This window comes from Leuresthes tenuis, unplaced genomic scaffold (assembly GCF_036924035.1).
Source record: "Leuresthes tenuis unplaced genomic scaffold, fLeuTen1.0.hap1 SCAF_1, whole genome shotgun sequence".
In the NCBI taxonomy this organism is placed as follows: domain Eukaryota; kingdom Metazoa; phylum Chordata; class Actinopteri; order Atheriniformes; family Atherinopsidae; genus Leuresthes; species Leuresthes tenuis.
In genome coordinates this window covers 29,288,350-29,314,552 of record NW_027325355.1, presented here as the reverse complement: position 1 = coordinate 29,314,552, position 26,203 = coordinate 29,288,350, and the positions used below count along the sequence as shown (strand labels likewise).

Sequence of the window (26,203 nt, the reverse complement as noted above, 5' to 3'; positions counted from 1 at the left end):
GTGGCTGAGAAACTACAGCAGCAGGTCCTCCAGCCGCTGACATTTGGATCAAACAGGACTCAACGTTTGGGTAAAACTTGGAAAGAAGTGCATTTAAGCATAAAACTGAGTTTACTGAGTTTAGTGTGAAAAGTTTGGGCAGGAGATTAAAGAAGCACAAAAATGAGTAAAAAGAGACAAAATTCAGAGAGAATATGAAAAAAATAATGAAATAAAGAAGTAATAAGTGACATTAACAATAATAAGTATTGAAAACCTTTAAAATATCCAAAATATGTGAATAAAACACTGATGCATGTTTGTGTTTAATTCCTTTAAAATGGGAACTTTGGTGGAACCACAGTCCTTTGGACTGGAAATGTAGAAAATCTAAATAAAAATGCAAATATACGAGTAAAAATCTGTGAGAAAGACTTTCCAGGATCAGATAAAAGAGTTGGAACGTCTTCAGCTTCAGAAAAGTTAAACTTCAGCTTCAGAAAAGTTAAACTTCAGCTTCAGAAAAGTTAAACTTCAGCTTCAGAAAAGTTAAACTTCAGCTTCAGAAAAGTTAAACTTCAGCTTCAGAAAAGTTAAACTTCAGCTTCAGAAAAGTTAAACTTCAGCTTCAGAAAAGTTGAACTTCTGAAGCTGAACAGACATGAAAGTGGAAGGAGGCGGCAGCTCGTGGTCAGAATGGACGGAGGAAAGCTGATGGGTTATTTCAGGTTGAGGTATCGGGGTAAAACATCGCCCCAGAACTCCTCTTCCTCACCTGCCGCCGCACCTTTACCTCCTGACCTTCGTTTGTCTCCAGCTGCGGATTTAACACCCCGACTTTTTGCTTCTGAAGACTTTTTCTTTTTCACAACCTCCTCTTCCTCCTCCTCCTCTTCTTTCTCCTCCTCCTCCTCTTCTTCTTCCCCCTCCTCTTCCTCTTCTTTCTCCTCTTCCTCCTCCTCTTCCGCTTCTTTCTCCTCTTCTTCCTCCTCCTCTTCCTCTTCTTCCTCCTCTTCCTCTTCCTCCTCCTCTTCCTCTTCTTTCTCCTCTTCCTCCTCCTCCTCTTCATTCTCATATTTGTCCTCTTCTTCCTCTTGTTCATTGTTGCTTTCTTCTTCTTCCTTTTCCTCCACATTTTCTTCCTCCTCTTCACTTTCTTCTTCCTCCTCCTCTTCTTCCTTTTCCACTTCACTTTCTTCCTCCTCCTCTTTTTCTTCGCTTTCTTCATCCACGGCTTCTTCCTCTTCTTCCTCCTCATTTTCACTCTCCTCTTCCTCACTACTTCCCCCCTCTTCTTCCTCCTCAGCACTACTCTCTTTTCCAGCCTCTTCTTCCTCCTCTTCTTCCTCCTCTTCTTCTGTTTCACTCTCTTCTTTCTCCTCTGAAGACTTCAAAGTCTCACTTTCATCTCCCTCTTCTTCCTCACCCTTGCTCTCTGAATCTCCCTCTTCTTCCTCACCCCTGCTCTCTGACTCTCCCTCTTCTTCCTCACCCTTGCTCTCTGAATCTCCCTCTTCTTCCTCACCCCTGCTCTCTGAATCTTCCTCTTCTTCCTCACCCTTGCTCTCTGAATCTCCCTCTTCTTCCTCATCCTTGCTCTCTGACTCTCCCTCTTCTTCCTCATCCTTGCTCTCTGACTCTCCCTCTTCTTCCTCACCCTTGCTCTCTGACTCTCCCTCTTCTTCCTCACCCTTGCTCTCTGAATCTTCCTCTTCTTCCTCACCCTTGCTCTCTGAATCTCCCTCTTCTTCCTCACCCTTGCTCTCTGACTCTCCCTCTTCTTCCTCACCCTTGCTCTCTGAATCTCCCTCTTCTTCCTCATCCTGCTCCTCCTCGTTTTCAGTCTCCTCTTCTTTGCTCTCCGTCTCCTGACCCGACCCTTCCTCCTCCTCCTCCTCCTCCTCCTCCCCCTCCACATCTCCATACTTGCTTTCTTTTCCTTCTGTATCATTTTCACTCTCTGTCGCCCCACTTGCAGTCTCCTCCTCCTCCTCCTCCTCCTCATCTTCCTCAGCACTACTCTCATCTCTGTCTTTTCCCCTGCTTTGCTCCTCATCTTCATCAGTTTGAGACTCATCTTCTGGTTGAAGAGTGTCGCTCTCTTCTTCTTCTGTTGCTTTAGTCGTACTGTGACTAGCATCCTCCTCCTCCTCCTGCTCCTCCTCCTCCTCCTGCTCCTCCTGCTCCTCCTCCTCCTCCTCCTCCTCCTGCTCCTCCTCCTCTTCACCCTCGGCTGCAGCAGAGTCTGTGAGCTCCTCACTTTCATCCAGACTCGTGTCCTTTTCGTCCCGACTTGTTCTCTCTTCAGGACTCTCAGGTGCAGGGATGATGTTGATGCTGACCACGGATTTGTTGCTGAAATCTGCAGCTTGTGATTCAGGGTCGTCGCCCCTTGATCTCGTGCCGTGGCGGCTGCTCTCTGATGGCGCCGGGGAGCTCGAGTGGCTCCTTGTTGCCATGTCGTGGATTAAAGCTGCTGCTGCGAGTGAAGCCGCCCCAGCGAGCCGACCGAGGCCCAGGTTCGACTCTTTCGACTCTTTTGTGCCATGAGAATGTTTTTTGTTCATCTCATTCTTGGATTTTTTGGACACCTCAGCATTTTCTTTAGCTTTGGAGCTCCTGTTCATCTCTGGACCCGGCCCACAGAGACTCTCCTCCTCCACGGCGTCGCTCTGGTCAGAGCCGGCTGAGCCCATGTGACTTTGAACTACTGTCGGTTTGCTTCTCACCCTCACAGACTGCTTAACTTGAGCCGCCGCAGGTTCAGAGCCGACGCTGGGAACTGGCGGCCGGCTTTCTGGACTCTGTTTCCAGTCTGCTGCTGGTTTCCTGCTGACGCCTGTCAGCTGGCGTTTGCCCTGAGCTGCTTTGGGACGCTGTTTGGACGCCACCTTCCTGATGTCGTCAACACTGGGAGGTTTGTTTTTACCGGGTCTCCTCTGCAGCTCCTCCACAGCCATGATCAGATTCTCTTTATTCTGGCTGGTCTTCCTCTGTCTCTGCGGACTCCGAGAGGCCAGAGAGCGAGTGCTGCTGCTCCTCAGGAGCTCGGTGGGCAACGCCCGGCGAGGAGAGACAGCGTCGCTCTTACGAGATGGAGAAGCTGAGGAGAAACTGCTCTGCTTCGAGAGCTTTTCCTCCTTTCCTTCACTCTGCTCTTTGACATTTGCATGCTTACCCTTCCTCTACCGTCGGCGCAGGAAAGCAAGAAGAAGATGACAAAGAGGCATGCATTAGAAAGAAAAGAGACATGCAGAATACAGAAAGAGGATTCATTGGGGTGGTGTGTCAGCTTGTTTCTGATGCCCTGAAGATAAAAAACAGGAGGATTTACAGAAAGTAATACTTTATATTCATCTCACATATGTTAGCTGCAGCGGCCTTTTCTCATATTTAGCGTTTTGTCCGAAACCACCGTAGTTCAACGGTAGGTGGAGCTTATTTTACTGCTTAGATGTCACCACCCCTAACCCAGTGGGGGGGCCATGTCCGCATCATTCTCACCTTTTCTTAGAATTTCTTCCAATGAGAAGAGAGCTCATGCTGCCGCATTAAAGCTTTGAACCGTGCACAGAGCTCTGAGTGCACAGAGCTGAAAACCTCAAGAGGTGACCACCGGGTGCTGGTGACATCATGCCTGCTTTTTCAGGCAGCCAATCACGTTGGCAGAAACTGTCACCGTGGGAATCAGGAAAGAAAAGCCAGTTTGTGGGAGCAGACATGGGCCCTGAGATCAGAGCCGAGGCGATGGTTCAAGCCTCTCAAATGTTTAATGTGAAAGTGACGTTTTCTAACCACTCGGTCACATGTCCCACTCACCAACTGCGGCTCATCCCTGGTTAGATCAGCAGAACGGATAAAGCCTTATTCATTAATCATTATTATGAGTTTTGTTCCTTATCCTGCACTGTAAGTCTTCAGGAATCGGGACGCCCAGAAACTACAAATTAAATCTGACTTTTAAAATGTTTTATTGGACCAGAAAGAAACCAAAAACAACCTGAGACACCATCCTGATGGAGCTAAAAGAAAAAGTGGAGGGAAAGACTTGGATTTAAAGGCCAAACTTCCTGCAGTGCCTCACCTGAAAGATCTGACAGATTTAAAGAAGCCCAGAGAGGGAATTACCTTCTGCAGTGGAGACAGAGCGAGTGTTTTATCGCTGGGGTCCATCTTCATCATATGCGTCTTTCAGGAAGGAAAAAACAGCCAATGAGCTGGAAAATCTGCATTTTCTCACTTCGATGTGTCACAGCAGGAATGTTTAGGGGTAACTCGGGGAACTCTTACCATGTTGAGGAAGTCTGTGGTTTCTCCCAGGCCTCTAACGCTGTCAGAGTCAGTTAGGCTCTCCACGACGCTGTCTGCCTCGCCCTCGGTCTGCTCTATAAGAACACAGGACAGCATGACTCCGCCATGCTCTGCGCTGACAACTCATAAGACAGCAAAATAACGCTTCAACGTCTTATTCAAGGAAGACTGGTGGGAAAAAACAGGATTTCTTCACAGCTGCAGCTACAGCAAACCTCCTGACAGACTGAGTGGCAAAAGACATTTAAAAACACAGATCTGCTTCTCCGTCAGAGAACAGGAGGAGGCGGAGGTGAGGTAGGTACCCTGGAGTGACCCTCCGCTCTCGTGTTGGTGAGTGCCGTTCAGCACCTTTCTGTGGCTCAGCTCAGGTGGAGGCAGTCTGGGTGGGATGGTCTGGCTGGACACAGGAAGTGGTGGCTGGAGAAAGCCGGGCGTCATGGCAGGCAGCGTGCGGAACATGGCGCCAAACTGGTCTGGAGATCGCTCCTGCAGGGGAGCGAAGGGGTGAACAACTTTTATCAGCCCGTAACTGGATTAAGGAGAAGCGCGTTCAGTGGCAGCACCCACCCTCTCCCTCCTCCGAACCCGGGCAGAGAGGCTCCTCTGCAGGGCGGAGGAGTCGTTTGTGCTGCCCAGCAGCTCCACCAAGGGTTTCTCCAGGAAGTCCTCCGTCACGTCGTCGTCCTCCAGAGTCACGTCAGCGCAGGCTGGATCCCGCGGCCGAGCCAACACCACCATGTGACAGCCGCCACATGTCGTCTTGACACAGAGAAAAACATTTAAATGACGGCAGCAACATTCGAAACCTCTGCAGATGGTCCAGAATCAGCCTAAAAGAACACGCCCCCCCTCTGTTCATTGAGCTCCTCTGGCTGCCCTTAGCATCAGATCCAAGTCCCTGATGTTAGCTACAAAGAGCTGAATGGAACGGCTCCATCTACTTGAATGCTCTTGCAAAGGCTTCTGTCCCAACTGGGTCCCTCCGTTGGTCCCAGGATTGTCGTCTAGCAGCTCCTACACCACGCCTAAGACAATCCAAACTCTGTTCATGTGTCGTCCCACGATGGTGGAATGACCTACCGAGCGCTACCAGAACAGGGGCGTCCCTGTCTATCTTCAAGAAGCTCCTGAAAACCCAGCTCTTCAGAGAGCATCTCCTATCCCAGCACTTACCTTGTACTTCCCTCCCCCCTCTATCTCTGCACTTTATCTTTCTGCTCTTCCTTTTATGCCTGCACCCTATCTCTACTCTGTCCCCTCTGACAGAGTCGGACTCCTGGGTTCCTTCTATGGAGCTTATTGTTAGCTTTTTATAAAGCTGTTATATCTTCATTTGTAAGTCGCTTTGGATAAAAGCGTCTGATAAATACAGAAACCTGAGGAACCAAATCCACAAACTTCCGCTGAATCCCAGAACAACAATGATGAAGAGAACACGGTGAATGTGAGAAACACCTACTGCCTGAACGTCGTACTTCAGGAATCGCGGACATAGCGTCGGCTTAAACTGGTTGGTGAAGTTCTCTTCTCCCAGGCCCAGTTTACCGTGTCTGCCGTCTCCAAACGTGTAGAGCAAGCCGCCCTCTGAGGAGAGATTCAGGTTTTCAGTCATCACAGCGGTGGGGGGGCAGCAGCGGTGTAAAGCAGGTGGTGCTCACCTGTGATGACAGCCGTGTGGTTCTCCCCACAGGACACCCGACACACTCGCCCCTTCTTGAAGTGCTCGACTAAACGCGGCAGGCGGGACTCGAATATGAACGTCCCGTGACCGAGCTGCCCGAACTGGCCGAGTCCGAACGTGAACACGTCCTCCTCTGAAAGAGAAGAAGGCCGAGGATCAGCAAAAAGCAAAGCTGCCACGCAGTTTTTAACAGATTGTTTATTTAATGGGAAAGTTTCTGCAGTTTACACAGAATCAACTTTCTTTACCTGGGAGTTGCACCTGAGCAAAGTCAAGAAAAGCCTAAATCTAAACCTGTCGCTTGCACCAGGACTGAGGGACAAAACTACGTTCTCATCACGTGAATCACTCAGATGTTGTGTTCGTGGTTTACCTGTAAGCGCCACCGTGTGCCCGCCCCCGCACGCCACCTGCCGCACCGGCTCCTTGATGCTCTTCACCCGCTGAGGCGCTCGATGTCCAGACAGCTGCTCGGTGCCCAGACCCAGTTTACCGCTGTCCCGCTCGCCAAATGTGTACAGAGCGCCGTCCACTGAGACACAGAATAAACTGAGGATAAACTGAGATGCCTGAACACGAGCAGCATTTCATCGAAGTGAAGTTCAACAACATTTCAGCCTTTAACGAGCAGGACTTCTCACATTTCTGCTGGAGCTCCAGGGCTGGTTCGCTTGTTCTGTTGCGAGTCGCTGCTTATGTTCGTTACACGATGACTGAACATTTTACACATTTCTGCACCGAAGGTGACGATTATAAAAAATAAAATCCTAAACACAGATGCAGACTTTGCTCACTCTGTCCAAAGTGAAGACGAGTGAAAACTCAAGTTGTTGGTTTTCCACATTAGACTGCCGCTACCTCCAAGGCCTCCCTGTTTGCGGCCGTTTTTGTGGCTGTGTTTCCGGCTGTGTTTGCGGATGTGTTTCCGGCTGTATGTCGGCTGAGTTTCCGGCTGTGTTTCCGGCTGTGTTTCCGGCTGTGTTTGCGGCTGTATGTCGGCTGTGTTTGCGGCTGTATGTCGGCTGAGTTTCCGGCTGTATGTCGGCTGTGTTTGCGGCTGTATGTCGGCTGTGTTTGCGGCTGTATGTCGGCTGTGTTTGCGGATGTATGTCGGCTGAGTTTCCGGCTGTATGTCGGCTGTGTTTGCGGATGTATGTCGGCTGAGTTTCCGGCTGTGTGTCGGCTGTGTTTGCGGCTGTATGTCGGCTGTGTTTGCGGCTGTATGTCGGCTGTGTTTGCGGATGTATGTCGGCTGAGTTTCCGGCTGTATGTCGGCTGTGTTTGCGGCTGTATGTCGGCTGTGTTTGCGGATGTATGTCGGCTGAGTTTCCGGCTGTATGTCGGCTGTGTTTGCGGCTGTATGTCGGCTGTGTTTGCGGCTGTATGTCGGCTGAGTTTCCGGCTGTATGTCGGCTGTGTTTGCGGCTGTATGTCGGCTGTGTTTGCGGCTGTATGTCGGCTGAGTTTCCGGCTGTATGTCGGCTGTGTTTGCGGCTGTATGTCGGCTGTGTTTGCGGATGTATGTCGGCTGAGTTTCCGGCTGTATGTCGGCTGTGTTTCCGGCTGTATGTCAGCTGTGTTTCCGGCTGTATGTCGGCTGTGTTTGCGGCTGTATGTCGGCTGTGTTTGCAGCTGTATGTCGGCTGAGTTTCCGGCTGTATGTCGGCTGTGTTTGCAGCTGTGTGTCGGCTGTGTTTCCGGCTGTGTGTCGGCTGTGTTTGCAGCTGTGTGTCGGCTGTGTTTCCGGCTGTGTTTGCAGCTGTATGTCGGCTGAGTTTCCGGCTGTATGTCGGCTGTGTTTGCGGCTGTATGTCGGCTGTGTTTGCGGCTGTATGTCGGCTGAGTTTCCGGCTGTATGTCGGCTGTGTTTGCGGCTGTATGTCGGCTGTGTTTGCGGATGTATGTCGGCTGAGTTTCCGGCTGTATGTCGGCTGTGTTTGCGGATGTATGTCGGCTGAGTTTCCGGCTGTGTGTCGGCTGTGTTTGCGGCTGTATGTCGGCTGTGTTTGCGGCTGTATGTCGGCTGTGTTTGCGGATGTATGTCGGCTGAGTTTCCGGCTGTATGTCGGCTGTGTTTGCGGATGTATGTCGGCTGAGTTTCCGGCTGTATGTCGGCTGAGTTTCCGGCTGTATGTCGGCTGTGTTTCCGGCTGTATGTCAGCTGTGTTTCCGGCTGTATGTCGGCTGTGTTTGCAGCTGTATGTCGGCTGTGTTTCCGGCTGTGTTTCCGGCTGTATGTCGGCTCACCCGTCACTAAAGCAGAGTGGTAGTACCCACAGGACACCCAGCTGATGGGCCGTCCCACGCTGACTTCCTGAGGTGAGGAGGCCTGGTTCTCCTTCCCCGACCCGATCTGACCCTCGGTGTTGTCGCCCCACATGAACAGTTTACCGCTCGCTGCAGCAAACACACCAATGAACAACAGCATCATTCACATCGTCTTCAATTCACTTCAGAACTTATTCTTTTTGTTAGCTCTTCATTTTCTTCTCTAATGTGTTTCTTTGCTTTATGTAAAACATGAGTTTTGCTTAATTACCACATTTCCTAGTTTTTAAATATAAATAAAAGTACATGAATTGTATCTAACATTTAAACTTCATTAAAAATAAATAAATGAACCTGTTTAATCTATTTAAAACTTTCTTATTTAAAGCTAATTTACCACCAAAAGTGAAAAAGTTCACTGAAAACAATCAGTTCAGGTTGATCAGTTTAAACTTACATCTAATTAAAAAACTTAGAATTATCTACATTTTTATGAGATGCTGAAGCTTTTAAAAGCAAATTCACATCCCTTTGAGTTTGAAATAAACCAAAGGACGCTCCCAGGCCACCACGGGCAGCCCTGACGTCACCTGTTAGCGCAGCGGAGGTGTTTGAACCGGCAGCGAGCATTTTGATTGGTCCGTGTGAGTCAAAGAAATTGACCCTCTGGAAAGCCGTCCTCTCCTCGAAGTCCCCGAGGCCCAGCTGACCCTCGCTGTTCCCGCCGCTGGCGTAGACCTTTCCCTGAGCTGCAAGCGAAGGAGCAGAATGAGCTCATGTGGAAGTGAATCCAAAGCAGGCTGAGGATCAGATTCTGACCTGTGCAGATGAGCGTGTGGTTCCGTCCGCAGGCCACCAGCTGAACTTTCTCCGATTTCAGGCCTGAAATACCACAAACAAACTTTAATATATCTGCAAATATGTTTCCTGAGTCTTCAGTTGGAATTAGTTTAGGTTTGTCTGGCGGTGTTTTGTGACGCCATCCACTGCCTCACATGTTCACACGATGTTAAACTAAAAGTCTGTTTCTCCAGATTAAAGCAGATTATGGACCCTCCATTTGTTCACGCTGTAATCCCAGATTTATTCTGTCTTCAATCAGCTGTCAGCGCCCACCCACTCACTACCTTTCTGCACTCAAACAGTGAGGATGGGACATCTAAAGACCCACCTTTGACACAAGTGGGCTTGTTCACTGTCAGTTTGGAGCCCAGGCCCAGCTGGCCCCAGTTGTTGCTGCCAAACATGAAGAGCTTCCCGTTTTCTGTGAAGACAAAGATAAAGATACAGCTGAATCAAACCAGAAATAACAGTTCAGCTTTTCAGTGTCGATAACATTTCTTCTGACTCTTCACTAATGAGCACCGAATCTGCTGCTCCCAGTTTGATGGGATCATGCTGGAGTCTGCAGAGCTTCTGTGGAATAACTCTGAAGTAAATCATTCATCCCGCTGCTCTGAGCTGTATTTCCTTCAGCTGCAGCAGTGGAGTTTGAACACGACCTTCAGCCGGGCTGCAGCACAGCAGCGTGTGCTTAATGATCACACCTGCCTCAGGGCCTGAAGGCCAAGCAAACGCTCATATGGGTGCAACAAAAGGCCCTCCTGGGATTCTTCCCTCCTAATCTGAGGGATTAAATCTGCTGCTGTGACATCACGGCCCATTTCACCCAATCACAAAGTGATTTCTTCTTGTGAGGAGCTGCAGCATTTTAATAACAACACATAATAACAAAGCTGTGATTCCTACATTCACCTGAAAATCAGCAGCTGACAGAACCACATGGAAAAGGGATTACTGAGTCCCCTTCTCTGGGCTCGGGGTCATCTGTGGGGGACCATCGCACGGTGGAAGCGTGTGCTGTGGTCAGACCGATCAGTTTTACAGATATTTGTTGGACACTGTGTGACCAAAATGCCCAAAGAGCAAAAGGAGCGAGTGGAATGTGGAGCATTTTGAAACGGAAAAAGTAAAATCATCAAGTTCCTGTGTTCTGTTGGAATAAGATCAGCAGCTCCAGTGATGCATCCCATCAGGAACCAGGTGCTAAATACAGAACCAGGCGGATTTATCCCCTACTCACAGCACAGGGTGGTACAGAACCTGGATCTTTCAGAGTGGACCCAACAGTGCTGAACTTTTCTGACTGAGCAAACCCCAGTTTTTATTATTTCCACCAGTTCAGGTGTTGTTGTGGGTTCTTTCTCAAATGACCCACATGTGGCATGTAGTGTGAAAGCTCTTCGAGGGCTCATCTGGACCAGAAAAGTGCTGAACAGGGACCGTTTACCATTTACATGACGCTACACAAACTATGGCGATCACAACACTGCTGCCGGTCCGGTTGGGCTCCATAACTCCACCATCTGCCCCAAACAAGGCAAAGAGTCGGTGCTGCTGTGTTTTTAGAAAAACTCTCTCAGCAAACCAGTGAAAATCATCCAGATTTAAGGCCTGAATGTGACAACTTTAGGATAAGAGATCTTCTTTTTTTACTTTCTGTTTAAAAAGTTCAGCTCAGCACCAGAAGGACTAACTGAGGCTGGATTGACCTCAGTTTAACACCTGGTCAGGGGTAGATTATTTCTTATGAATATCACATCCTGACCTCTGAAACCCTGGGACTGAAGGAATATTTACATCCTTCCTGCAGCAGATTCAGCTACTTAGAGGAGGATGATCACAAGTTAAACCACCTGAGGCAGCACAGATCGGTATTCAACACTCATACAGAAAGTCACCTTCTGCAGCTCCTCAGCCTGCATGGAATTTAGGCGTGTGACACACCCCGGTTACCGCGGTAACCACGGATCAAAAGCACACTCAGTTGATGACGTCATAAAGGCTCCGATGTCACAGAATTTCTCTAACTTGGCCCCACAGAACCTTAGAATAGAAGGTGCTTCAGTCATATAGATGGTCCCCGCTCTGTTCTGAGGACACGATGCAGAGTAAAGGGGTTTTCACATTTAATGCACAACGTCGAGCACACGCAAAGAGAAGCAAAAAGGAAAAGAGGATGGCTTCAGGGGACAACAGCAGTTTGGACCCCCGCGTGGAGGTCTACATTGACAAATGGGAGATGTCCCTTTTAAAGTCGATCACAAAAGCCAAGCTGCAACTCATCGTTGGATCGACCCATAAAACAAAAGACAAACTCAAAAGAGACCTGGACGCGATGTGCGCTGCCATCGACTTTCTCAACGGGAGACAAACACAAGCTGACAAACGCAGCAGGAGGGAAAACATTGAGGACCTCAAACTGATGATATATGAAGCTAAAACGCAGCTGTGTTACAATGATGAGAGCCTGCTTGCACAACAGAAAATCATCAAGGATCTCAAGATGCAGTTGGAGGATTATCGCAGCAGGCAGCTGAGGGCTCTGGAGGAGATCCATCATCTGCAACATCAGATTGAGACCGATCAGATCGCCTCTGTCGTCAAACTGAGTCTGGAGCGCAGCATAAACAGGGATTTGGCTTCCAAGCTGCAGGCGGCAGGGGCCGAGGTCACGGAGAGCGTCACAGAAAGCAGGTCGAGCTGCTCCCAGAACTTTGGACCAAGCAGCAACAAGAAGAACAGATGTTACCCAAGCAAAGAGGATCTTCAGATCCACATGGATGAGATCGGGACTGACCGTGTTGTTGAAAAGGAGGAGTCTCAAAACGCACCGGAGGAAAACGCAGTCCGCTGCAAAGTCAGCGAGCTGCAGGACGTGATAAAGGCCGCCGCAAATGAACTGTGGGAAGAGCAAAGAACGCAGCTCCTGACACAGCAGGCGGAAATCGAGATGCTCATGTTAAAGGTGGAGCTGCTGAGAAGCAATTACAAAGAATCCCAAAGTGCACTTCTAATGACAGAGCAAGAGTTAACCATGAAGAAAAAGCCCAAGTGGAGAAGGTGGGTCAGCAGGATGTTTTCATTCTTCTGCAGAAAGTCCTCCGATTAGCTGGAACATCCATCTGCTGCCGCGTCTCCCGCCATCTGGGTCTGAATATAGCTGCAGATATCTGTTAAATTCACATTATCACCGGCTGGAAACGAGGGGAAAACAGTTGTTTCCAACCAGTCCTCAGAGTTCAGGCACCAAAAGCTTTCAACACAACCTCAGCAGACAGCAAGCACGCCGGCGGTGAACATATCAGATATGGTCACTGCTCGTGTGTTTGTTTTCTCCAGCAGAAAGTCAGAATATATTCACAGTCACACAAAAGTGGGAGGCACACCTGCCAGATCGCACACTCAAGAATAAGCAGAGTTCATGCATCCGTTCAAAAGAATCCAATAAAAAAGCATTCAAAAACAAAGTCTGACCTGCTCTGTCCAATCATTCAAGCTGCTTTTCACAGTCCACATAAATGCTGAGACGCACAGCTTGTGTTGCTTCAGCCTGGAAACATGTAGAGAGCTAACTCCATGCACACTGTGCACGTGTGCACAGGAAATAAAGCTGCTGCACCTGAACACAACACAGCATCAGACCGAGGTGTCCAGTTTTCTAAGGGGTCACTCGGGGTTTTTCTTCACCAAATAAAACATTAGACAGAACTTTTAAAGCATCGGAAGCTCGTTTCCATCTTTCTTTACACCTATTCAAGGTCGTTTCTTTTTAGTTAAAAGCCTAATAAACTGAATGTAAGCATGTGACGCTCCTACCTGTTATCAGTGCCGTGTGCTCGTCCCCACAAGCTATTTTGCGAGGGACGTCGTTTTTAAACCAGAATTTGCTGGGGATGTTGTCTGCAAACTTGCTCTTTCCAAAGGTGAAAACTGCCCCCGATTCTGGAAGAAAAGCACACAAATCATTCAGGCACCGATATCGCCGAGTGTGCACGCACCGCCTCAAATTAACTCAAGCACATCTGGGTGGGTTCTCACCAAGAGAGAATTAAGGCAGCTCTGTATTTTCAGGAATAGCCTCCAAGAGAAGTGTAAAAGAATATAATCTAGTCAGATTTAAGGGATAAACATGAAACACAGCTTAGTGAGGGTCACACAGGCAACAAAGGGAAGAAAAAGAAGGTTCGGCTGCAAAAACAAACATATTTTAAGTTTGGTGGAAAATATATAAACCATAAAAAGGATTATTTGAAGCCGTGTCGTGCAGTTGGTCCCAGAAAACATCACAGAATGAGTCAAATCTAATAAAAATACTAATTACAAACTTGATTCCAAAAAAGTTGGGACGATGCGTAAAATGTAAATTAAAATAGAGAGCAGTGATAATCTCATAAATCAATATTTTATTCACAGTAGAGTAAAGACAGCATGCCAAATGTAGAGACATTTTACTGTTTCATGATAAATATCATCATTTCCCACTCCGTCTATTGTGAATAAAATCCTGCTTCCAGGAGATTTTCTGCTTTTATTAACATTTTATGCAGCGTCACAACTCTTTTTTCTTTAATTGGGGTTATACAAGCACAATTTCAGTAGCAGGACGCCGTTTTCTCAGCTAATCTGGTTTACAATGTTAGCTATGAAGAGTTCCAATGTTTTTTTTTAATTGCTTTTATGTTAATTTGAATGTTTTAACATGTTTGTTTTCTCTTTTCATTTAGTTTCATGGTTTAAACTGGTTTAAAAAAATGCATCACACACAACGCAAGCAGTTTATATGCGATGGAAATGATTCAGTGCTGGGTGTATGCTAATTAAATCACCAGATTAAAAGCTAACACCAGCATATGAGAGCTAATAAGACCAATATTTAATAACTTTTAAGTTGTCAAGTGCTTCATAATGATGAGACACTGGAGACGGAGAAAAATGAACAAGAACTGGTCATTTAAAGCATTTGTGAGACTGAAAGAAGCAGAACGGAAAGATATCAGACAGGTTTCAGCGGAGAAAGTCCGTGTTTAAATGTTTATCTTCCATTAGCTAACAAGCTAAAGCTAAAATGAACTCGCTGCACCGTTAATTAACCGGACGGCGACAGAAGCTAAAGAAGCTAACAAACACGCTCCGTTATTAAAAAGCACAGAAATAAAATCAGAATATAATCACGTATATTTACCCGGTATTTCGTCCTCAGTCTCCCCTGCCATTTCTGCGGGACTTTAATCCGCTTTGCTCGATGTTGAGGGCGTATTGGTGCCCCTCTGTTTCCCACAGAAACAACCCGGATGTAAACAAAACGTCTCCTAGGCTACGGCGCCGGTCACGTGACCCTTAAAGGGACAGTGCATATTTCTTTGAATCAGCTGAAACAGCCACTTGCAGGTTAACAATTTAACTAACCGATTTAAGCTGAAGAAGCACAAGGTTTTTGATAAAGAAACGAGCATTTACAATGACATTTGGAGATGTTTTATGAATTGAAAATTACAGCTCAGTTGTAACTAAGACTGGTTTAGGGAATACCAGGGAATTTTAGGGGTCCCAAGGAAAAACTGACTCTAGGGGACCTCTCAGTCCCACCAGGCACCCATCCCAGCAAGAAATGAACCAGTGAAAGTTGTGTAAAACTGTACAAACATATTAATTAATACACAACAAAATAAAACAGGTTCAGCCTCTGCACAAATGAACATTTAACAACACGTTGAGGTAAAATCATTGTTCAGTTAGTAATCAAAGACAAGCACCTTGAGGGAAAAAAAGAACAGAAGTTTTATTTGTACAGCCAGTTTCTAATATTTCTACTATTCATTTTGATTTAAAGGCATAGCAATATCAGCACTCCACAACAGCAAACGTTTATCCACAGCATTGATCATCCTACCTTCACATCACGGCATCCCAAAGTCATCCGACATCTAGCGTTAGCCTTCATTTAATCACCTGAAGCGCAAAATAACCTTTAACACTTGAATTTTTCTTAAACCAATGAAGCTGTTAATATATAAGTTGCACTACATCATATGCTTGTAGTGGTGGAAAGTGTGTTAACATAAATATTGATCCCACTTTATTCATCCTTAAAGCAAACTAAAGTTTCATCAACGTACCAGAGTGATAAAGTAAAACAAAAGTCTGTTTGATCCATTAAAAGCTGAACATATAAGCACAATGCTCCAGCCCGGAAGATGCAGAGACTCCCCTTTTTATCTTCATCTAAGCCTTAATAAATCACACAACAAATAAAAAGACAATTAAAAGGAAACTTTGTTCTGTGTGGTTTCATAATCCAGCAGCCCATGACTTTCCATAACTTCAGCTCAATAGTTCTGAATTTTAGCATCTGAAGAGTCATCTTGCAAAACAGAGACCTTAGGTGCAGCTTCACAGACCAATGAGAGAAAAGAGTTTTCCTTTTCAAGACACACAGAAGGTGTAACGGGGGGTGTTTGGACCCAACTGCAGCACAAAGGAGTCAGAAGACAGTGGTAAAAAGTTCAAGGCTTTACTGAGACTCTGGCAGACAGACAAACGGTTTAGAAACAGGAATCAGGAGAGGAGAGGAGAGGCAAAGTTCTTGGTCAGGGACAGAAGGCCGGGTCGAATTACCAGGAGGCAGACGAAGCAGGGAATCAGGGGCAGGTACCGGTACCGGTAAAGCTGGCAGGAGACCGCTGGAAAGACAAAGAACAATCTGGCAAAGGACAGAGTGTGGAGCTGGTGACTATCTGCTGGGCTGATATCTGCCGTTAACTGATGAGGTGTGTGTGGCTGAGTGGGATGACTAAACTGTGACAGAAGGAAACATCCATCCATCCATTTTCTATACCGTCAATACGTCAGTTGGGTAGCGGGTAGTGGGTGGAGCCTATCCCAGCAGTCATCGGGCGAAAGGCGGGGTCTGGACGGGTCGCCAGTCCATCACAGGGCCACACAGAGACAAACGAGACAAATGCACGCTCACTCCTACGGACAATTTAGAGTCACCAGTTAACCTGACATGCATGTTTTTGGATGGTGGGAGGAAGCCAGAGAACCCAGAGAGAACCCACGGGGAGAACATGCAGACTCCAGTCAGGGATCGAACCTGGAGATGACGGTGCTAACCACCACACCACCGTGCCGCCCCCAGAAGGAAACAGTTTCTTTGAATCTGCACTCAGCAGAGAGCCTGCAGTAGATCCCCCGGTGATCGCTGGTGTAGCACCACACTGGAGCTTCTCCAGCCCGACCAACGCCATGCTGTGGGGGTCCAGCCGCGGGACCCCGTCCACGGCGGCCCAGCGGACGTACACCCGGTCGAAGCGGGTGTCCCATGTGTAGCGGCACTTCTCCGGCTCTCCCAGCTGCTCCCACACGTCGCAGATGCTGCTGGGAATTCCCACCTGGAATAACAGCCACAAAGCTACACGTTATTTTGACTGTTTTCATGACAGAGATGAGAAGAAACCGAAGATGTTTATGCATTTAGCAGAAGCTTTTATCCAAAGCAGCTTACAGGTAGGCAGGTAGGGTAAGGGGGCCTTGCCTAAGGAGCCCTACTGGAGGTAGAACCTTTCATGCAGGGGATTTGAACTCAAGTCTCCATGGAAGGTGGCAATCATACCACTACGCTATCCAGAAATCTCTCAGACTAAAGCGCTGAAAGTGTCAGAGACGAGCAGCAGCTTCAGATTCCAGGGCAGAGGAAGCCGGCACAAGATCTGAGTCAAACCTCAGCATCCCCCAAGTTGGTGTCCCCTCCAAACAGCACCGTCACATCATCAGGAGCCCATCTCATCCTCTTCATCACCAGCCGCAGCTGCCTCATCCTCTCCTCTGCGTTGTCTTTACAACTCTCAAAGTGGGACGTCATCAGGCACAACTTCTGGCCTCTGAACAGCACCTTAGTTTGAGAAGGCAGATTCAAAATACTTCCTAGTGTTCTGTGCCTGGGACTGTTAAGAAAGAAAAAGTACCGAGAATAGCTAAATGTCCAAGCAGAGAACGTGAAATGTAGGCTGGTTAATGCAGTCTGAGCTCAAACCTGAGCGATGAGCAGGTTCCTCATCATGCGAGTGTCTGGAAAGGCGACGACCTCAGTGTCCAACAGCGTGAGCCGAGACTTCTTCAGCAGCACCGCAGTGAAGCAGCCCGTCTCACCACCTGTCAGCGTGACAATGAAGGTGTAGGTGGCAGCCAGACGTTTGTGCATGAAGCGCATGTAGGGCTGGACGAGTTCCTGGAGAAGCACCACGTCTGGGGAGTATCTGAGGGGATTCATTTCAAAATGTCTAAAAATGACCATGAACCGACCCTTTAAAGCACTTTGGAAGCACTGACTCACGATATCAGATATGAGCAGAGGCTCCTGGCTCTCTGTGGCTGCTCCTCTCCATCGAGTCCATCCACGTGCCAGGTGAGCAGGAACAGCTTGTTGTCCTCTTTGAGTCCCGCTGTGTCCTCCCTGCAGAGAACAGCCTCATCAGACCTTCACCGCGACAGGCATAAGGACCGCCGCAGAGCCTCGGTTACCTGTTGCCCGCACTTTCTTCTGCTCTGCTTGTTGAGGAGCTGGGGGCCTTTTTCTCCGGTGACTCTCCCTCCATGTCAACATGAAAGAGTTTCACAGAAGTTTCTGCTACTTAGTAACGACGTCGTTGACCCCTCCGCCGTAGCCTGACGTGCACCTCCCAAAAATTCTACCTACACGGAGCCGTAAGGGCTGTGATTGGTCCGCTCAGAACGTCATTTCCGGCAGTTGCCTTTTCCGGTCTTTCTTCTATTTTTTTTCTTTCTACACCGCCATTTTTAAAGTTGTTTTGGATCAGTAAACAATGGACCTCAACATTTGCAACATAAAAGCATTTGTTGTTCAATATTGATGAGCTCCAGCTGCAAATACAGCTGCTCCAGCTCGGCTGCCATTGTTTACTGCCGTTAACTGTGACCGGAAGACAAAGCAAGGATTCGGCTACATGAAACCACACAAACACACCACCTAGCGGCGTGGCGGTGAACTGCAGAGAAACGTGTTCCCTCGACGCAGAACTGCGAATGCTCAATGGAAGACGTCACGTCGACGCTGGCAACGTTCCGGACGACTATAAATAAATGTATGACCTCACGGGATAAATAAGAATAAAGACTGAGAGCTTTGTGAGTTAGAAAATACTTCCAACATGACCTGAGCTTTTTAATCACGCAGTGTTTTAAAAGGTGCGATTGTTCAGTTGAAAAGCTTCCACCGGCTTCTCTGTAATCTTAATTTTGTCCTTTTCACTGCACTATGAAAGGCTTCTTTGGTCTTTGGGATGAGTGAGTTCACAGGAACCGTTCAGAGAGCTGCAGCGGTGTAACCAGATGCCAGTCAACAGTGGGCTTTGAAATCAACCCTAAAACTGCTGGTAACCAACAAACGGGATCATTTAAAAGTAGCACTGCAGCATTTCTGCAAGGTGTGACAATGGAAATTAAGATTATTCTGAGGAATTAAACATTCTGTGGGCTGGTTTGGTTGTTTTTAATCTGTGTGGCCTGATGATAAAAAGTCATCAGCTGGAGTCATGTTCCATCTCCACCACTGAATGCAGCCTGACACATTAACTGGTTTTCAACTTGCAACTGAAACAGCAGTCAAACCAACACAGGTGTGTTCAACCCTCAAAAGTATGTGTGATTATCGTTTAATTACTGAAATGATGAAATTATAATTAGACAGGCTGCTTCGATAGAATAACCAAATTGTAGGGACTGTGTGATGGTAAAATCATCATTATAAAGTCATAAAGTGGAGCAAAATCTTCACTTTGGTCAAACATACTGAATGTGTTCCTTTTTGACCCGCAATCACCCTGCAGAGCTGAAGAAATGTTTTCCCTTTTGAACAAACTGGAGCCCAACTGTCTGTTAGGTATTTCTGTTAGGTGCTGTTTTTATTTTTAAAATTACATAAAATATCAATTAGATACTCAAATTAGTTGAAAAGTTAGTTGAAAAACAAAACACAAAGAGTAAATACTAAATGCATTTTAAAAATCTGTGACACTGAAAATATATGTTCACAGTGAACAAATGTATCTAATTTCATTTAATAAAATTATTTTTCTTGAGCATAAGCGGAACCTTAGAAATGCCTTGTTTGACGTCGGTGTCAGAATTCTTAACTGTCCACAACATCCGGCTGAGGAGCAGCTCCTCTTGTCACAGATTTGGTGCTTTTAAAGCGCTTTAAAGCATTTTATCACGGATTTAGGTATTTTATAACCACTGACGACAGGCCTACAGGCCGCTGAAGCTCATTTTGACCGTTTACAGCAACAGAAAAGGTAACTTAACGACGTTCGAAGCAAAGTAAACTCTTGAAATTCAGAACAAAAAGATGATGTTATAGCGCCATATGTGGGTGTAATATCGGTGACATTATCGCCGAATGAAAGAGTACGACATAATTATCTCTTAGATTGTAATTGTTAGCTACTCATTTATTTAATTTTTGTTTCAACAAAGGAATCTGTACGAATTGCGCATTTTTAAATGAAACTCCGGTGTGGTTTCTAGTTTTTCCGGTATACGTTCTTCCTTTTAACCGCTGGCGTCTGCACCCAGACTCGTTTGTGTATATTGTTGTCATAAAGTCCCTGATTTGGTGTGTTTATATCCAAATCATCATGAGTCAGTCGTTGTAACGTTCCCTAGTTTCTAACGAGAAATACCTCGTTTCTTTCCCCGAAAACAGGAGCTGTCGCTGCGGTGTGCCTCCTGTATGCTGGTGATTATGCGGCCGTCTCTTTGGCATCTGTAAAAGGCGGCGCCAACTGATCTCAGACCAGGCTTTGGAGGCGCATATCTGCGAGGTGAGTAAATTAGAAGGAAAATTACACCTTCTGGTTGGAGCGTGGGTGTTGACTGGCATCCACTTCCAGAAACAGCAGCTTCTGCCCGCACTTTACCCACAAAATAACTACGGTTGTTTTCTGCGTTTTTACTGTGAGAGAAAAAAAAGAAACACTAAACAACTGTCCTTTATTATCTCACCATTGGAGGCTATTGCATAAGTTGGTGAGTTTACCTCTCAAAACAACAGGATCCCTTTCATACACAAAACAATTCATGCTTCCTTTTTCCTCCAACAACACAAATAAAAGCCTTCTTATGAGGTCGAGAAAACGACATAATGAGGAAAAGTGATTGTTCACGATCATAATTCCAAGTGTCTTTCATGTGAACCCGATGCCCACTTCAACGGTGCACATGTGGACTTTTTTTGTGCCTTAAGGTGCGTTTAGGTGCATCTTTAGCTGATTTTATGCACCAGCAAAGTAAGAGGTGGGATGTAATGCTCACCATTCTGCGCCAAGATGGATTTTGGTTGAACTAACCATCAACATCCACTTTAGAATTCTGGTTTTAGTCTGAATAACAATGATTGGATGTGCGAGCTGAGACAGCATCATGATGTTAACCAGGTCTGTTTCCATAACAACAGTTAGATCACAGCTACTAAGGAAGAGTGGGGTGAAATAAGCCAGAGGTTAAGTTGAGCCTCCCTCTGTATCTTGGCAACCATGAACTTTTATTGTCTTTTATAACTTATGTGACCATTCATGTTGGAAGCACCCATCATTTCTATAAAAAGAAGAAGAAGAAGGATTGACTTACCTCTAACTTGGGGCAAATTGAGCCGCAGGAACACGTATTTTTGCTCCTTCTAAGAAGCCATGATTCTGTAACTCTTTGTCATAGATTATTTCTGATTATTTGACCTGATAAGACACACCCTGTAATTTGCTTCCACCTCATTTTCTCTTATCTTTAGGACTCGTGAGCATAAAATGGCTTACCTTAGCCCTGTATCCCGACTGCAAATATTGGAACTCGTATTTTTTTACCACTTGTAATCGTGCTTCAAAGTCAGATGAGCTGTAAACACACAGCCTGGCCTTAAGTTGATGTCTACCACAGTTTCCACTGGCTGTATTTGACAGGAGAACAGTGCCTCACGTGCAAACTGCTGTAAAATATAAAGTTGCTTCACCTTTTGAAGAAATTCTTAAAAAAATCCCGGCTTAAGTTACTGATTTCTTCCTCTGATTACATTGCATCAGATGCTTAGCAGTTCATCAGGGGCCAGATAAGAACAACAGCCGACCTTTAGCTCTATTAAAGCAAGAAGAACATCACAAAAACCAGGTCGGAGGAGTTTTTCTCCAGTCAGTTGGTTTCAGTTCCCTCTCTTCTCCTTAAGATGCTTTTGGCTTCTTTAAGCTGTAAATAGTCCATCTGTTCGCTCTGGAAATGCTCCTTTTTTACATTAAATAGTGAACATTTCTACCCTCGTGTCAGAGGCGTTGCGCTGGAATCTAAAGTCTCAAAGCAGGCGTGCCTGAGACACTTTTCAGTCAGCATGTGTGATGCTTTGCAGCAGCTGGTTCCTGAGTCTTTCTGGTCCCATCTGCTGGGATGGAGGCCAGCGGCGCCCCCTCTGAAGATGTCCTCCTCCAGCGCCCGTGGCTTCCTGTGAGCATCAGCGGCTGCCACCTCCTCGCCAAGAGCTGGTTTGGTGAGACGGCGTACCGCATCCTGCTGACCGACACGCACTGTGTGTGGGAGGAGAGGATGGACGCCGCGGACATCCAGAGCCGAGCACGGGTACGCCTGCGCTGCCATGAAGGAATGGACCGAAAGGAAGGAACCATCCTGCTTTTAATCAGTAAATCTCACTCCATTCCTGCAGGAGCTGAACCGGCGTTTGCGAGCGTCAGTGGAAGCTTTTTTCTCCCATCTGCGCGAGGTGGCTCAGCCCTGCCTGGCAGGAGGTGGCGGTGACGCTCAGGTCTCCCTGAAGCGACAGCAGGACGGTGGCATCAGTGTGCGGCTGAAGAGCGAGCTGGCAGGGCTGCCCTTCCACTGGGAGTTCCACTGCAAACCCGCCCCCGTTGCTCTGGTACGGCTCACATCCGAACCCTTCAGGACACTGTGGGTTTAAACCTAAACGTGCTCATCTCTGCGTCTCAGGTGTGCCTCCAGCTGGTGCGCCCCCTGCTGGTGATGAGCCGCCTGCTGCAGCAGCAGGTGGAGCAGTTGGGACGTCTGATGGTGAGGAAGGACGCAGAGATCCAGGACTACAAAGAGAACGGAGCCACACTCAGCAGAGGTACAGAAGCCAAGAAACCGATAGAACTCATGCATGCATGACACAAGCAGGACATGAAATGACTCTGTGCACAAAGTCATGGTTTCCCACAAGGACACAGCACAACATACCTACCTACCCCCTCTATCTCTGCTCTTTATCTTTCTGCTCTTCCTTCTATGCCTGCACCCTATCTCTGCTCTGTCCCCTCTGACAGAGTCGGACTCCTGGGTTCCTTCTATGGAGCTTATTGTTAGCTTTTTATAAAGCTGTTATATCTTCATTTGTAAGTCGCTTTGGATAAAAGCTTCTGATAAATACAGAAACATAAACTCTATGCTTGACCGAATAGTTCATAACACATTTTTCTGCAGTTATTTCAGTTTTACTCTGACTTTTAGGTCAATATTGAGAATCCTGGCACCCAAAAGAAAATCCTCGGTGCAAGTAGGACCCGAAAATTAGCCAAAATTCTACAAGAAAAGGTCACATTTTGTCTAAAAATGGATTTGTCAACCAACATTTCACAATGATGTGGTTGATGATGCGCCTTTATGACAACATCTGCACTTAAATTAACCAAATAACTGCTAAAACGTGAATAATAAAGTCTTTCTGCACTTCCTTCTATGCCTGCACCCTATCTCTACTCTGTCCCCTCTGACAGAGTCGGACTCCTGGGTTCCTTCTATGGAGCTTATTGTTAGCTTTTTATAAAGCTGTTATATCTTCATCTTTGGATAAAAGCGTCTGATAAATACAGAAACACATAAACACAACATGACACCACATCGTTCCACTTTCAAGATAGTTTAAAAAGAAGACTGCAACAAACTGTTTTCCGATTTATTTTAGAAGGAAAATGGAATAAATGAATCCAAAGCGCTCCTTCGTGGTCATTAGGTCGTCGTGATGGAAACATATTCATGGAGTCGGTTTTATTTGGGCTCACGGTTCTCAAATCACCAACAGAACAAAAGCTGCTTCATGAAAAAAGTAAGAGAAGACGTGAGAAAGGTTAGAATATGAAGAAAAAACCACGAATCGGGGTTATTTAAGCTTAGAGCAAAGTGCAGCATCACAACAAACCGTTAAAGTCAGCGAGCAGCTCCACGATCCCAGGGTCGGACCGGATCCTCTGCTCCTGAGTGATGCCTGCGTTCAGGTTCCTGTTAACGGGGGGGGGCTTCAGACTGATTCCAGGAGCACCGCAGGTCTTTGGAGTCAGACGCAGTGGAGCTTTACCTCTGTAATGATTCAGGTGTGTTTGTTTGAACCCAGAGCGCCTGCAGACCGATGCCTTTGAGGAGCAAACCTACAGAGAGAGCTTCATGGCAAAGGTGAGAACTCAGCAACTCACACTCTGTTTTTGTCCTCCGCTTCACTTCCTGTGACAAACTTTGAGGAAAGCAGGTTCTGAAACACTGTATGTTGCTGTCAGCCAATCGAGACAAAGGGCTGTCTCCTCATTTCCTGTCTGAGTGCGTTCAGGTGTGGAATTTCTCCTCTATGGTCCTTCCCCAAGTGGAGGAGTTCCAGTATCTCAGGGTCTTGTTCACAGTGAGGGACGAATGGAGGGGAGATTGACGGCGGATCGGTGCAGCGTCTGCAGTGTTGCTCTGCAGCGACCCGTCGCTGTGAAGAAGGAGCTGAGCCAGAAGGAGAAGCTCTCTGTTTACTGGTCAGTCTATGTTCCCATCCTCACCGATGGTCACCAGCTGTGGGTAGGGACCGAAAGAACAAGATCACAGATACAAGCGGCTGAAATGGGTTTCCTCCGCAGGGTGTCTGGGCTCTCCCTTAGAGATAGGGTGAGAAGCTCAGTCATCCGGGAGGGGCTCGGAGTAGAACCGCTGCTCCTCTGCATTGAGAGGAGTCAGATGAGGTGGCATCTGGTTAGGATGCCTCCTGGACGCCTCCCTGGGGAGGTGTTCTGGGCCCGTCCCACTGGGAGGAGACCCGGGGAAGACCCAGGACACGCTGGAGAGACTATGGCCTGGGAACGCCTCGGGGTCCCCCGGAAGAGCTGGAGGAAGTGGCCGGGGACGGGAAGGTCTGGGTTTCTCTGCTCAAGCTGCTGCCCCCCCGACTCGACCCCAGATGATGGATGGATGGATGGTTGCGTTGACCTCTGACTCCGACGCTTTGTGTTTGTTATAAATCAAACGGACACAACAACACTTTGAGATGAAGCCTCGGTTTGTGAGTTCTGAGCAGAATCGGGTAGATCCTGTCCCTAACCCAGCTGGGACTAATCAGTGAAGGCTTCAAGTCACCCTGCAGGAACAAAGTCTCCTCGAAAAGAGCTCCAAAGATCCTTGATTAGCTCCCAGTTACACTACCATCTGAGAAATGAAAATCTTTGCCTCAGCAGGAGTTTTATCCACACCCTCACAAACCCATGCACCAGCCAAAGTCTTTGGTTCCTCACAGAGAGTAACTCATCAGGAGGGATATTCCATCCGTTGTGAAGGAAAAAGCAACAGAGGAGTCAGAGGAGAGATCATGGATCACAGGCTGCTCATGTATCCTCAGCCAAGATAAACATTTAAATGGTCTCTTCAGTCAAGTGCTGACGGATTAAAGTACTTTCTTATTAGCTTGCATTGTTCTCAAAGACTTCTTCTTCAGGGAAATTTCCTCTCGGGTAGGAAGAGGCTTCAGCACAGAGCCGCTCAGTTCGACTCATCGGTGACATGGCCTGGTGGTTTTCAGGGGGCAGAAAGCTGTTGGTCTGAAAGGACAAACAGGGAAAGAATCACATCTTCAGGTGTTGGAAAAGCTCCAGCTCAGGTACAAATATCCATGGAAAAGCACAGTGGTGCCTCTGTTTTTTGCTGCTGGATGATCACGTCATTGGGTGGCACGGGGGAGCAGAACCACAGAAGAAGAAGAAGTGGAACACGAAGAGAAATGCTGCCGTGGATCAAAGTCTTCTCTCCTGTGGCAAATTCCACCGGGCGGCGTGGAGGCCGCCCTCAGACCAAAGTCCGAAGTGAAATAAAATGTGTCTGGGATGCGTCAGCCGGAGCATCACACCCTGGATGGAGCTGTGTGTGTGGAGCGGAGCGGCGTTTAGCAGGAGCGTGCAGTATTTATCCGTCGGGGCAGGACCCGCCGGCTTTCTGTTTGTGTGGCCATCTCCGGCTGTCGCCGTGACAACGTTTGTCAGTCATTCTGGTGCTCAGGCGTTGTTGGTAGAGTCATAAAATCCCTTTTTCTGAATACACACCTGTGAGAGGCGCCCGCCCGGCTCGGGGCTCGCGCCGGTCATCGGGCTGCGTCACGCAGGTCAAACCTTTCCTGGGTTGGCGTAAGACTTGTTTTGAGCGGCTTACACCTTTAACCAGGAGTGTTCGGCCCTTCCTGCCGTGCTGCTGTGGATGTTTCAGCGAGCTCACGTGCACCTTGGACCCTGCCTATGATCAGATCTTTGCTATATCGCGGTTGTGTGTTGCAACATCGAGTTCTGCTCCCCGAAATGTGACTTTAAACCCGGACTTTGTCAATATAATCCATAATAATCCTGACACACGTGTTACTGACGAGGGTTCGGGGCGACGCCTTTCAGCGCCATGTGCAGCTTTGTGTTCGTAAATGATTGGAATTATCCAGCAAACAGCTGAAAGAATCCATTTACGGCTCAGAAGCAGGTTCTGAGGTCCTTCTGCAGCCGGGACGGTTCATGGTGCTGCTGACTGTGATATTCAGGATCTGGATTCCTCCCCCAGAGGAGGAGAAAGCTCTCCCTCATCCTCAGCTAATTACAGATGAGTAAATAATCTAAATGACGGAGAATGATGTCCACTTCAGCGCTATCCTGGAAATATGCAGTGAGCACAGAAAAGCTTTGATGAACAGCACATTTTGAGCCTTTTAAACTCGGTGAAACGTGGCCAGAGTCGACCTCTTAACCCTTTAAACCCCTCGTGATGCTAACAAAGCGCCACATTTCTTCCTGTCTGTTTATCCTGATAAGTTGCTGTGACCTAAAGGAA

At 47.3% G+C, this 26,203-nt stretch overlaps 2 protein-coding genes and 1 pseudogene across 3 annotated transcripts in view; 1 reads left to right on the top strand and 2 right to left on the bottom strand.

Moving 5' to 3' along the window:
* Positions 1–597: 597 nt before the first annotated feature.
* On the bottom strand, positions 598–14,375 carry rpgrb (retinitis pigmentosa GTPase regulator b). The gene is made up of 14 exons (XM_072378007.1): positions 14,268–14,375; positions 12,902–13,027; positions 9,414–9,506; positions 9,062–9,124; positions 8,833–8,991; positions 8,222–8,371; positions 6,348–6,506; positions 5,952–6,107; positions 5,753–5,877; positions 4,861–5,052; positions 4,596–4,779; positions 4,270–4,364; positions 4,108–4,167; positions 598–3,164 (listed from the first exon to the last, which is right to left on the bottom strand). The coding sequence occupies exons 1-14, from the start codon at positions 14,296–14,298 to the stop codon at positions 699–701; spliced, it is 4,059 nt and encodes a 1,352-aa protein (XP_072234108.1). The 5' UTR covers positions 14,299–14,375; the 3' UTR covers positions 598–698.
* Positions 14,376–15,849: 1,474 nt separating this feature from the next.
* Positions 15,850–19,868, bottom strand: LOC140284929 (tyrosyl-DNA phosphodiesterase 2-like; annotated as a pseudogene).
* Positions 19,852–26,203, top strand: part of nhej1 (nonhomologous end-joining factor 1) — a 33,556-nt gene continuing 27,204 nt past the window's right edge. Inside the window, exons 1-5 of one of the 2 annotated variants that reach the window (XM_072378778.1) lie at positions 19,852–19,926; positions 21,498–21,721; positions 21,807–22,016; positions 22,088–22,226; positions 23,487–23,545. In XM_072378778.1, coding sequence (XP_072234879.1) covers positions 21,533–21,721; positions 21,807–22,016; positions 22,088–22,226; positions 23,487–23,545 — 597 coding nt within the window. In that variant the 5' untranslated portion in view covers positions 19,852–19,926; positions 21,498–21,532. Of the gene's footprint in view, positions 19,927–21,494; positions 21,722–21,806; positions 22,017–22,087; positions 22,227–23,486; positions 23,546–26,203 lie in introns of both variants that reach the window. The other variant, XM_072378703.1, reaches the window with a different exon arrangement.